The sequence below is a fragment of the Hyalella azteca genome, unplaced genomic scaffold, assembly GCF_000764305.2.
Source record: "Hyalella azteca isolate HAZT.00-mixed unplaced genomic scaffold, Hazt_2.0.2 contig1556, whole genome shotgun sequence".
Lineage (NCBI taxonomy): Eukaryota > Metazoa > Arthropoda > Malacostraca > Amphipoda > Hyalellidae > Hyalella > Hyalella azteca.
The window spans coordinates 152305-165629 of NW_025931865.1; the positions used below are offsets into that span (position 1 = coordinate 152305).

General features: G+C 35.0%; 1 protein-coding gene across 1 annotated transcript in view; it reads right to left on the bottom strand.

The window, feature by feature from the left end:
- The window catches only part of LOC108677953, a 59310-nt gene extending 48491 nt beyond the window's left edge, over window positions 1-10819 (bottom strand). Inside the window, exon 1 of the mRNA XM_018166271.1 lies at window positions 10420-10819. Within this exon, the coding sequence (XP_018021760.1) occupies window positions 10420-10819 (400 nt within the window). The remainder of the gene's footprint in view (window positions 1-10419) is intronic.
- Between the last annotated feature and the right edge of the window lie 2506 nt (window positions 10820-13325).

Below are 13325 nucleotides of genomic sequence, written 5' to 3' on the forward strand. Positions count from 1 at the left end.
TTATATGATCCCGCTGGAATTTTTCGGAATATCATGCAATACTTGCAAAGCTAAAACTATTTGTTCACAAAGAAAAAAAAATTCTTTGTTTTGAATGCATCGCATATAGTTGTTCGTTGATCGCTTCAAAGTGAGTGTAATGCGTCGATCTGTAGTGTAATCGGGAAAAACTGTTCCTGTTATGCCAAATACTCGTGCAACTGACATGAAACAGTCGTGTATGTTTACCTCTTTGGAGAATTCCCACGAATAAGATTTGACTCAACTTTCAGGGAATAGACTTTTATTTGACCTAAATCTCCGCTAAATGAAATATTGTTACTCCAACAGCGAGTGGGATAGCCGACGCAAGAAAAACGGTTACAGGGAAAACACGTTGTAATCATGCATTTGCAATATAGAGTTAATGGCGTAGATGCCATTAACAAAAATGGCACTGGTTTTGGTGTCCAGTAAAAAAATTTTAATAATCATGAGGACAAATGAAATGATAGGAGAAGAAATTTTTTAAAGTTTCGTTAACCTTAAGTTCAGGAAATTCATTTTTTAATTCGCTGACTAAACTCTATTGATGATAGATGGAAGTTTTTGAGAGGTAAAGGTATGAGGTTTTACAAGATTTGAAAGATCACTTGGGAATTTAAGATCATGAAAAACGCTGGCAATCTTCGTTTGAGGTTATGTTTCAAATAAAATGTCCACAATGGAGGCTGATGGCAATATAAATTATAGACCAATAAGTTGACAAGTAACAATAAAAGTATTTAAAACCCTTATTTATTGTTATTATTATTATTATGTACTACATTTATGACACAAGTCACTCCCGGNTTGAGGAAAAAATTACGCCACATTTAGCATATTTTAATAGATGTTATTCTCCAAGAAGATTAAGCTCATCAATTTATTTGCTGCAAAACAAATTTCGTGATAAGATTCCGTTGCCTTGATATCATAAATTTAAATTATTATTCATCCTTCCTGTTTACTTCTCGAAACGGGGAAAAACAATCATTCTGTAATGATTTTCAAATGGTTCCCGAGTGTATTTTTTTAATATATGGCTAACCAGCATTAAAAACATTATTCTCATCGATCCCGGTTGAGTATCTCTGCATATTTATTAGAAATAAAATATCACAATATCACGCTACGCTTGCATGTTTTTTTTTTTGCAAATAATTTTAACGCGTTGCCGAGATTTTGTTGATGCAATATTCGGCTAGAATTCCTTTTGTTCAGTATCGCTATATAAAATTGAAGCTCTCACGGTGTGAAAGAAATTAAAAATGAGGTCGATCTATCGTGAAGTACTCAATAAATTCTCATGACATTGGAATTTATATGTTTGCATTTTGCTTGAAAATTTTATCCGAATAAAGCGAGTTCGGCTACAGTTAAGTATACTCCTACGTGGCTCTGGCTGTGATTCTCAGCGCAAACAAGCTCAATTTTTTTAACTTGATAAAGTTGAGACTGCACTACAATAGATCTGAAAAAATGTGATGATACATTAGTATCTTTGGTGGAATGAAACCAGCAAGAATTTTTATTATGTCGTTAAGTGGCGTAATTTTTGCCACACAAGCCTTAAAATATATGAGAAGGAAGGAAAATAAAATCACATCGATTTGAGTTGATACAACCAAGCTTAGTTTATTTACGAGAAATTCGAACGCTGAAGTTGAATTTCACCAAAACGTTTCTTGCAGGCCAGAAGTTGGAGTTCAGAGGCTGCTATGTGGCCTAAACGATAATTGAATTGATAGGCGCGTGCACCTCGTCCGACGGACGAAGTACGTCTCCAAAATTAGCCTCTCTCTTATATGTAGATAACAATCAAATAATATAATGTTTTAATTTATAATCAAAACACAGAAAACTTTTACAAATATTGCTAAAGAACGTAAGAAACATCTCGGTATTTGTTCGAGCTATACTAAACGAAGGATTAGGTATACATCCTGAATCAGAATGACACGAAGGGTTTTCTAGATAACGAAAAAGTACGTGAAAATTAATTCCTGATCCCATATCCCAGTGGCTTTATAATGTATTCATAATTGGAAATTGTACCCGCAGATTACCGATAGAAAATCATACATAGGAAATTCAAATTTAGTCTGGCTTTTGCTTGCTGCGAATTGGATATGTGCTGACTCTCAATAGGATATCGTCTATCAATTAGACTCACAATAGGATATCGTATTTAAAAATTCTTGATGGAAAATCGTATATGTTGTCTCAATTTGGATTTGAATTCTAATAATGTAGATTAGGAGATGATGAAACCCAACTTTGTGCGGTGGCGTTGAACCGAGGCTGAAGCGAAACACGAAATAATATGGGTTTCGTTTTTTGGGTGAATTCAAGAAACAAATTCGAGCGATCTCACTAGGATTGTTAACGAATCCACAACAAGCAAAAATGTTACGGCAATTTTCAAGAATTAAATTTTGTTCTAATGACCGTATCGAATATGGTTCAAGTATAAAGTTAGGGCTGACCAGGGATAGACTATTAAACCATACTATTAACATAATTAATAGATTATAATAAATTTACTAATTCCAGCCCTTATAAAGGCTGATGAACTTACATGGCTAGCCATGTACCGGCAATAGTACGAAAGTTTGTACACAAAAGATAATGTTAAAATAACAAACTCAATATAAGCCCCGTGGGTAGATTCGAATCCGCATTCAACTCAGTCGGCAAACAAGAGATCGATGAGCGGCGTGAGTGTGATACGTATGCTCAATAAATAGAACACCTCACAGACACTGAAAATATTTGAGCAGAAAATAACTATATTTACACTATTATTACATAGATATTTGCCAATAGTGACATATGCTTATTATATTTAGTACTTATCTATCATTCTCAATAATTGAAATACCTCCATCTAGCCAAATGTCATGAACAGGAGAACGAACCTGGAACAATATTATTACCAAAAAATAATATTATACTTATTTCATATTTCCAGAGTATTTTTTCAGGTAATTGTACAGAGTATGGATACACGGAATACATTTCCGGCACTGCGGACAGCGGCTTTGAGTGTCGGGTCTCCGCTTGTAATGCAGAGGGCGAGCTTCCCGCGGACCAGGAGATCCGGACTCAGATAAGGCGGGGGAATTGCAGAGCCGCGTGGGCTTCTTAAAAAAATTCTTATTGGTATGATATATTTTTTTCTTACTGCAGAAGTGGGGATTACTTTTATTAAAAGTATTTTGTTTGCATTCGGGAGTTTTTGATGAACGTTTATTATAAAAATGTCAACGTTATCTATATTCCTAAAGTTAAATAACCAGATAAAGATTCAGAAGGATTGAGTGTTGATAATGTACAATAGAATATTAAAAATTTCAATGGATGAATTCATAACCAACATCCATTTCTTGACTATTATAAAGTTATAAAATTCATTCATACCTGTGTGAATACTGTGTACGCATTATTAATAATATAACCTCATTTAACGACATTTTTGTGCCAGCTGAAGTATTCGGTGAATGGACCTGAATACATTCAGTGAACAGGGAACACGGCAACATCAGTTTTAAATTAAAGTCTGAATTGAATTCATTGACAAGTTATACGTTAAAATCGGTGCGTTACGAAACACAACACAGCTAGAGCAGTTCGTCGTAACATCTATTTTCACTTACGAAGCCTCGCGTCAGGAGTACAGCAAGATATTCCTCGGTCGCTTCAATGCAATTGTCCATATTTTTGTCGCGTTACAAAGCGCATTTGGCGGCACCAAAGATCTTCAAAGACTTGGAAATGCGTTAGGAAACGAGAACGTAGCCATTATTCCACATTGACATCAAAGACATGCAGTCGCTAATTTGTGATGCAACAATAAGACGAAGTAAGCTGTTAATGAAATCCGCGTAGTTTAATGGTAAGTCGTCAATGCACACACATGGTTAGCTATGAATATTTACCGTAGGCATGCCTACGCGGATAAATGACTTAGTCTAAATAATGATGCACTTTTTGTCTTGCGTGGGTCATCTTGACCTTGTTTAATTAGCCAGGCAATTAAGGATGCATTTCAGTGCTATTTCCGCTTTCTGCTGTGCGTAAGAATGCGTGTCCCTCTTTGAACAATATTCCATCAGCAAACTTGGACATGCAATAATTCTTAAGACAATAACTAGACTACAATGAACATTAATGTCCACTTAGCATCCATATGTGATGGTATAAGCGATGATCTTAAGGACCCTAGAAAGCCTCCACGAATTATTAACGTGTACTTGCTATCTTTTCCACTGCCTAAATAGGTTATTACAGCCTATTAAACGTATATACAGTAATCTATAATTCAAGCAGGTTTAGAGACTCTAACTTTTCCCCTTAGTGCCATAGACGCCCATTGACATGAATATCTTTCCACTTTTTCCTAATTCATACATCGTGGCACAACTGAATGTTATATAGAAAAAATGTTTCAGATTTTCTGACTTAACTTTCAATTCAAAGAACATTTAAAGCAAGTGTTACTAGTCCTTTTCTTCTAACAAACTTCGGATAATCTCTACATACTGAGTGCAATTTGAACATTCATACTTCGTTCGTTCGACTGAAATACGCAGCTTATGACTGAAATACGCAGCTTATGATCCTCAGCGTATTGTGAACAGGCTAATGGAGCCAAATTTCATTGAGTAAGTGCTTGGGATGTCCTTTATTTAATTGAAGTTCAATATTATTTCCCTAGTTTGATCGGTTACTATTGTTAAAGATCACAGAATTATTATTATTATTATTATTATTATTATTATTATTATTATTATTATTATTATTATTATTATTATGTGACTGATTATTATAAGCAGGCAACGGCAGAAATATAATCCTAGCAATCTTGCAACATGGCTCCCTGGAGGATCCTTCACGCACAAACATCTACTATGAACTTCCCTCTTTTACGAAGCGAATAACAAGTTCTTTTTATGAATGAAAATGACTCTACAGGTTTTCATCGATTATGAGTAATGATATTTATTAAGTAATCACACACATTACACACAATTAACTTAAATATAATTATAATTATACACAATTAACTATATACAGTTATCTTAACAAAATAAAGACATATTACAGTTATATTAACAAAATAAAAACATATTATGAAATAACCACATAACAAGATGACATACACACTACGCTGATATTTAATAATATTAGAGTGACTGAATGAGATAAAATAGATGGCAGGAGCCTTGATCCGAAACTGGGAAAAGTGTGAATTAAAAAAAATATATATATATCAGTTGATTGACAATATGGCCTGTGCAATAGTAAAGTTCAAAGGACCCAAGCTGAATCAATTTATTTTTAAAAATTCCATTTTCGACGAGATTTGTGAATATCATCAGTACAGGAGTTTTCAGTTTACTATCCTGCAGTTATTAGTTCTCCAGCTCTATTGCACACTAATCTAATTATTTAAAATATTTTTCCAGTAATTTATGAAAACTATATAGAAAATTTAGTGAAATTATACAGAAAGATATCACTATTCTTAATTAAATAAAATTGAGTAATTCTAATTACTTTCTATCCAATAATTATTTGGAAAAAAGTAAATCTCAATATCAAGTGTCAATACAATCAAATAATAATCCAGCGATCGACATAGTTTCCAGAAATATTTTCTTTATCCATTACCTCATCACGTAAAACCGACGAACAAGAAAATGGATCACTAAATACTATAACAAACCTAAGGCAAAACAAAAAACATAACATAAAAAATCGTGTCTATACAACAACACATTAAATATTTTTAACGTACATATTGCTATATAATTTAATCATTTCTATTATTATTTAATTTTTATTTTTCGCTCTTGGCTGTCCAGTGCCCGCCTGTTGCTTCTCCCGCTGTGTACATGTACCGTCTTTAGTATATTTTTATCATTCAGAATCAATTCAACTTTATGCTATTATAGTGCCGCCTGTATCAGGTCTTGAAATTTTGAATGGAAGATTTAATTCTCCTTTGGTACGCCCTAATATTTAATACCTAATGGATATACCGCGCAAACATGTATCAATTCAAGACACGTATATAAAGACATATAAGTTATTCTTTACCCCGTGAGTGTTGTATTCTTTCAAAGCAACCGACAGCAATATTTTTCTGGTGAATAAAGATAACTAGAAAGTCAGATGAGAGTTTTTAGTATTTTTTTATTTTTAGCGATTAATTATTAGTTTTTCATATTTTTGGTAATATTTTAATGAATAGATGATAATATAGAACTGAAATTTCCGACTTGAAAGACTTTTTAAAATATTTTCCAATGCGTATTAATTGATTTTTTATAGCTTTTTAAATAATTCCTGTCCCATACATTCATTCATCCAGAATTTACACATGAACTTGGTAGCTATATTTTAATGTTTTTTTGATATCAATATAATTTCAGGGCAGCGCTCGTAACTGCAAGAATTTTTTAGTAGCATAAATAAGGCACGTATTAGAATGACAACATTTATGACGGATTTAACTTTCGAGAGGATGCTTAGATGCGATTAATAATAAACGCTAATGAAACATAATCAAGGGTTTGTTGAAAATAAATTCTCTTTCTGCTTTAAATTTTAATTATAGTCAATTTTCTAGCAGCAAAAATAGAAACACTCTTATTCTGGCTAATTAATTTCTCACAAAACACAATTTTGCAAGTTTTATAGCGTCATTTCATAATTATATTGATGCAATTTTCAAAAGTATGTGTCACAATGTATCATAACGAGACTCTAAACTCGCCGACCAGTGGCCGCCATTACGGAATCATACAGAAATTTTCATCCAACATTTCGCCAGCATTTCTTAGCGGGTAAAACCCAGCTTCCAAGCCTCCAAATTAAAGTCAAAAGAAAGACAGTAATTTTTAATTGAGTTGCCGGGAAAAGTTTCTGTTTCAGCACCGGAAGACCGTAAGAATCTTCATACTTCTGGCGCGAGAGGACCTCACTCGCTGATGGCGAGGGTGAGAAATACTATGAATAATGAAGGAAAAAATTATTATTAGGCAAATTATAAAGCAAATTGTAAAATAAAATTATATCGAGATAATGTTTTTATAAACGCTTCTTGATGTAACCTGTAAATAATAATTGATTAATTAAAATACAAACCATAATATGCTCTTCTCTGGAATTCTTGATTCACATCAATCAACATTGAGGAACATTCCACGTCCACAATCAAGAAGATTATCGAGGAAGGGACCAGCGTTAGTGATGCACTCTGAGTTAATATCCGCTGAATATCCACTAGATTTATGGCTTAATGGGGAAAATGAGAGAAAACACCTTTTATTTAGATTAGATAGTCTTCAATCAACTAAAATAATATAATCTAGTTCAGACACAACAAATAATAAGACGATTTACGAACGATTTCTAAGATTATGTGGAATGATTTATGGACGATTTAACAAATCTTCAGTATGGCTCTGTTAATTTGAATGCTCAGTTTAGTTAAGTATATTCAGTGACTGCCATAGATATGATATCAAGGAGCGAAAAGCCCAAAGCTTCTGAGCTATTGCAGCGAATAGGAGCAAAAGCTCCGGAAATGGCCCCTTTGAATCTCTGAGTCAATGATAGAGAGCAGTCATTATGCATCGATCTCTGAACAATGCAATCATTCGCGTAATGAGTCGATCTCCAGAGTCGTAATGAGTCATTAGATGACCGTCGTTTGCGGGTCTGCACTACAGACCCCAGCCGAGCGACTGATAATTCTACCCTGGAATGTCGGGCCATTAAATCCCTGGCGCCGCTTCATGGAGTCCTAATGCAACAGAAATAAATTCGGAGAAAGTTTGAGACGAGTTCAATTATTGAATAATGAAGCCATTGTGAACTGAAACAAGCGCCGAAAATAGTAAAATTCTGGACAATAATATCTGGAATGGCAATTTTGGATAGGCAAGAGTTAAATAATATGTGAAATAATACAGCTGAAGGGCGCTGCTCAACACAGAGAGCAGTGATGAATGAATTTAGAAATTGTGCGTGATTAATTAAAATCGGAAGTTTCAAAACAAAGAGAATATTGTGATACTCTGTTATCGCGGGCACGTCACTCTTTACTCACATGATGTGTAGCGCGTTCGTCTAATCTTGACTTGGTCAGATTGATATACTGGTGGTAATTATAAAATAATTTACGGCTCGTAAGTAATGACGTATGAGTAATTAACAATTGGATGAAATGAAGCATTAGCGAGACATTCAAGAATGTATTTATTTCCTAAATTGAATGGTCTATACCACACTTGAGGCATTTCTGTTGCAGAAGAGTTAAGCATCCACACAAAAGAGAGCCATTTATATTTTAATTTATAAGAACGAGATTGTTCAATCAAACCATTAGTATACCCGTGCCAAAATTAAATAACCCGCGCCAGCGAAAATAAAATCACAATCAAACTGAAAATGAAAAGTATTAATAAACAGAGACACATTATTTGGCAACATTTATTTGTTATCCTGTTTTACAAGGGCTTCATGTCTTTTCTCGACGAAAGCCACAAAAGTTCTCGTTCGTATAACCACAAATGGGAGCCAATATTAAAGAAAAATTTACCCCAACCACATTATCCCCTCAAAGAGAAAGTTTCCTTTCTTCGTCTATGTATTTTCAAAAATTCCTAATTGTACCGATGAGAATGACGTGGTTGTTGTGCAAAATTACAATATTTATTTTTAGTCAATAAAGAAAATTGTCGGCGCTGAAGTTTCTTGAATTGTCTGAATTTAAAGTGAATTGTCTGTACTGAACAAAAATTACTCCGCTGAAGTTTCACCGAAAGTGCAAGAAGTTACCCTTTTAAAATTACCCTTAGATTTGAAAAATTTACCCTCTATCGAAGATCAAACAATAATTTTATAAGAGGATTACATTGACCCAGTTGGCAAAGCCGGGCAAGTTAGGTTGTATATTTGACGAGAGTTTGTGAGGTTCCATAGCTACGGCGAGAAGGATAGGAAAACTAGTTGTAGTATCAGTAAGTCTATGTGTAATCCTACATTTAAAGCTCCACGATAATCAGCACAAGAGAATTCTTGGGTTCTGTTCATCCAGCTCGATCAAGGAGACTGGCTCACTTCCTAGAGTTCTGAGCGATTGACTCGAATAGAAACTTTGTTCGCTATTCCAGAAAATGGAAAAGACAGGATCTTCCGCAAGATTGTTTCTTCAGCAGCTCTCCTCAAACAGCACTTTTGACTTTCTTCAGTTTGCAGAGCCGAAGTTTCTTGGCATCAGCTACCTCATGAATTTCGGTTACCCCACTTGACAATTCGAGTTCATTCTGGAAATTGCAGCGGTTCTATTATTGTATTTCTTGTATAGAATTATATAAACATAGGAGAATACCACGATTCCATCATCGAATATTATTTATACATGAACGTCGACAAAGAAGAACATTATTTTACCATCTTATTGAACATGTTCGTATTAAAAAGGAGTATGGGATTATTAAAGGATAATGGCCATTGCCGATTACTGACCTCAAAAATTGAATTTTATCCATATTACCTATTACTGAACAGCAAAAAAGGTAATTTATCAGAAATGTCTTTTCGCTCTTTCCTATCGCAGAGACATACAAGACTCCCTGACACGAGTTTCTTGAGAGGGTCAAACTCATTTCGCATTTATGACTTACCGAGGTCAGGCCTAACTGTCTGAGATTTGCATACTGAACCATATTCTGTACAGTCTCCTATGACATGACCGCTTCATATCTACATCGTTCGTCATAGGCTTGGAGCTTACCGCAAATTGCGATTCATGTCATTCATGTATGAGATTCAACTTGCCGGTGAAATGAATGCATACTGTGAATAACAATAGGCTTAGAATATTAACACATGAGCTTTTCCGCAAAATAAAAAGTCAACCTAACATATTCGGATCAATCTCATCGAATATTAACCCTATATTTTCTCGTATACTTATGCCCATTAAGTTTTTTCTCAAATTGAACTCTACAAATTTTAAACAGATGGAGTATAATTTCGAAGAATTTGTGCTTAAAATTTTTTTTAGTGTTTTGTATAATGAATCATCGACACCTGTATCAATCAATCATGACCGTAATTACTTTGGGAGTATTGATAATTTCAAATGTAATACCAAATTCAAACTCCCAACTGCAATGATAGACATTGGCATGAAAGAACATTTGCGGTTATAAACAGATTAATTCAATACAACACGGGGTAGGTGATTACGAGATTTCAGCGCAATGATGGCATCATATCCACTGTTATCGTAATCAGTTCGCGTTTCACATCTGTGCCTCATTTACTTCGATTAATTTTTGCCTGCCGAGTTTCCTGCTTCCCTTCAATGACGAGACTTGCATCTTGTTCTCTGCAGGCCGGCGCTGCCCTGCAGAGGCGACGATGTGTCCACCAGCAGGCCGGCGCTGCCCTGCAGAGGAGGCGATGTGTCCACCAGCAGGCCGGCGCTGTCCTGCAGAGGTGGCGATGTGTCCACCAGCAGGCTGGCGCTGCCCTGCAGAGGAGGCGATGTGTCCACCAGCAGGCCGGCGCTGTCCTGCAGAGGCGGCGATGTGTCCACCAGCAGGCCGGCGCTGTCCTGCGGAGGCGGCGATGTGTCCACCAGCAGGCCGGCGCTGCCCTGCAGAGGCGGCGATGTGTCCACCAGCAGGTCGGCGCAGCCCTGCAGGCCGGCGCATGGAACAACTTGTGTCAAGAGCTCGGGAGTTGCGCTGGCATAACAGGGACTAATTGAAATCATTTCGCGTCAATTCGTAAACGCCTCTTAATTAAAAGTCCGATTCCGGCGTCAGACAGCGGCCCTCTCTGAATAATGGCTGTCACAGTCGGCTTAATTTGAAGTCCAAGTGAGAGCCGTGCGCAATCGCTTTCGAATATTTCATATTCATTTCTCAAGAGATTATAATTGAGCCTCAAATATCAAATGCGTAAACTTAAGATAAAAATATTACAGACTCTGAGCGATTTCCAGGAAACATGAAGACATTTCGCTCGAAGGAGAGGCAACCGGTTTAAACTTTATATAATTTTTTCTAAATAAGTTTAAATACCTTACATTACAAGAAGCGAATTGATTTTGTCATTTACTCACTATAAAATATTATTTATGGCAGTAAAATTAATTTATTTTAAATTAATTATACCCAAGTGTTTTTCTCCACCGAAATATTATCCGCATAAAATACAACGCGGTAATACATAAATAATGTAAAGCTATAATCCCTGAGCGTGACCAGTGATGGACTTAACAAAGTATTATTAAAAAGGAATTGAAGAGCAAAGAAAACACCAAGCAAATTCACCATATCGATATTGAAAACGTTTCGGAGTCCAACTTCATCATCAGTTCGAAAAACTAAAAATGAATAAAATCATATTATTATATCAAAATTCTAAGACAGACATACAACCTAAACAAGACCTAACATTATATAAAAAAAACAGGACTCGATTGAAACAACTTAGTCCTAGGGTTCACTGAACTTATGTCACTAGGGTTTATGTCTGTCTTTGAATTTTGGTATAATAATATGATTTTATTTTACTTTTAGTGTTTCGAACTGATGATGGAGCTGGACTCCGAAACGTTTCCAATATCGATATGGTGAATTTGCTTGGTGTTTTCTTTGCTCTTAAATTCCTTGTGAACTTGCGATATAAGCAGACTGATAATATAAGTTTTATAAAAGTATTATGTAAATTTTAATTTTTTCTTTACATATATTTCGGTTTCTAATATAATTCAGTTTAAAATATTATTTGAGAATAATCTCTGCAGCGAAAAAATAATACAAGAATGGATTAAACACATAGTATGGTTTGACAATTCATTGCTTCACTAGGTTAAGTGAAATACAAGGTTCGATCAAGTTTCCCAATTTTGAGAAATTTGTTTTCCCAATTTTGACGAATTAATACAGTTTAGCTAACATTTTTGCAGCTAAACAGGTGCTGTATGAGTTGCCTAAATATATTAAACAAAAACTTTCATCAGTGGTTGTTAACTTATTGCACAAATATATTTTAAAATAAACACGCCTCGGCATGAGGCATCAATAACGGCTCATTTATACTTGCGTGACAAAATTATTCTCAAAATAATAATAAACATTTCTAGATCAAAGCTAAATATCATTGACTGAATTCAGTTGATGATTTTACATGCATGTAACAAGATAAACAATTAATTGCAGGCATTTCGATCACTTATTTGCTACAATGATTTCTCTTCTAAAATTGTATGAAAGTGATCGAAAATTGAATATACATAAATGAAAATTTTCATTAACGGAACGGCAAACGTGTAAAAATAATCATTATCGTGATTATTAAACGAATTAAAACTTCCTTTGAACGTAAGCCGTGACGCATACAAAGGCCTCAGTGAGCGCATAAAATTATTGCTGTGGAGGTGGGAAAAATAATCGAAAAGGCACACGGGCTTTATTGTTTTTAGTCATTGAAATGAGAAATTTCACAGTTAGGACTTATCAATCTCTTGTCCTTGTCTACATTTGTGAAGTTTTTGAAAATGAGCTATTGGGAAGGTTTTTAAGGCGCGCCATCTGCTGTTATGGGTATATATTTGTCTCAGAAGTCCTTTGCAATACGTTCATAATTTGCAATAACTAAATATGCATTAATTTTACTTAAAAATTGTGGTACAGCAGCATCGCCTAGGCTCCTTGGCGATTGTGTTTACTGGCCTTATTCATTTATAATTAATAAATAAATAATTCAGTTGTTTAAAGTCTCCAGCGTCAATCGTAATTTCCACTCGTTCCGCTTTTGCGAGCAGTTTCTATAACAGGCCCAAATCAGCTGTGCTTTGAGTTGGTCTCGAGCTGCCGACTTTTATAGGCTCAGAAATTCACGAGGTCTGGTCGCTGGCTCACAACGGGTGTCGGTAACGAGGCATGCAGTCGAGAAAATACAGGAATACGAGGGTGGTATGAAAATTGGGAACTGGAATGATACAATCGGGAAAAACTAAATTCATACATTACATTGATGAATAGTATTCCGAAATGGACTCTTGTTAGGTTATTTTGCTTGAAATATAAAGAATCCTAATGGAACGTAATTCGGTCGCTTAATTGGTACAAAATATCATCCATGAATGCCGCAGTTCAATAAAACAACTAATCTGACAGGTTTAGAATACGTAAAAACGCCAGAAATGGTAGCGTTCAGTTCTAAAATGCATGTCTTTTAGCACGTAGTACAACTAATTTGTGTTAGCCAGA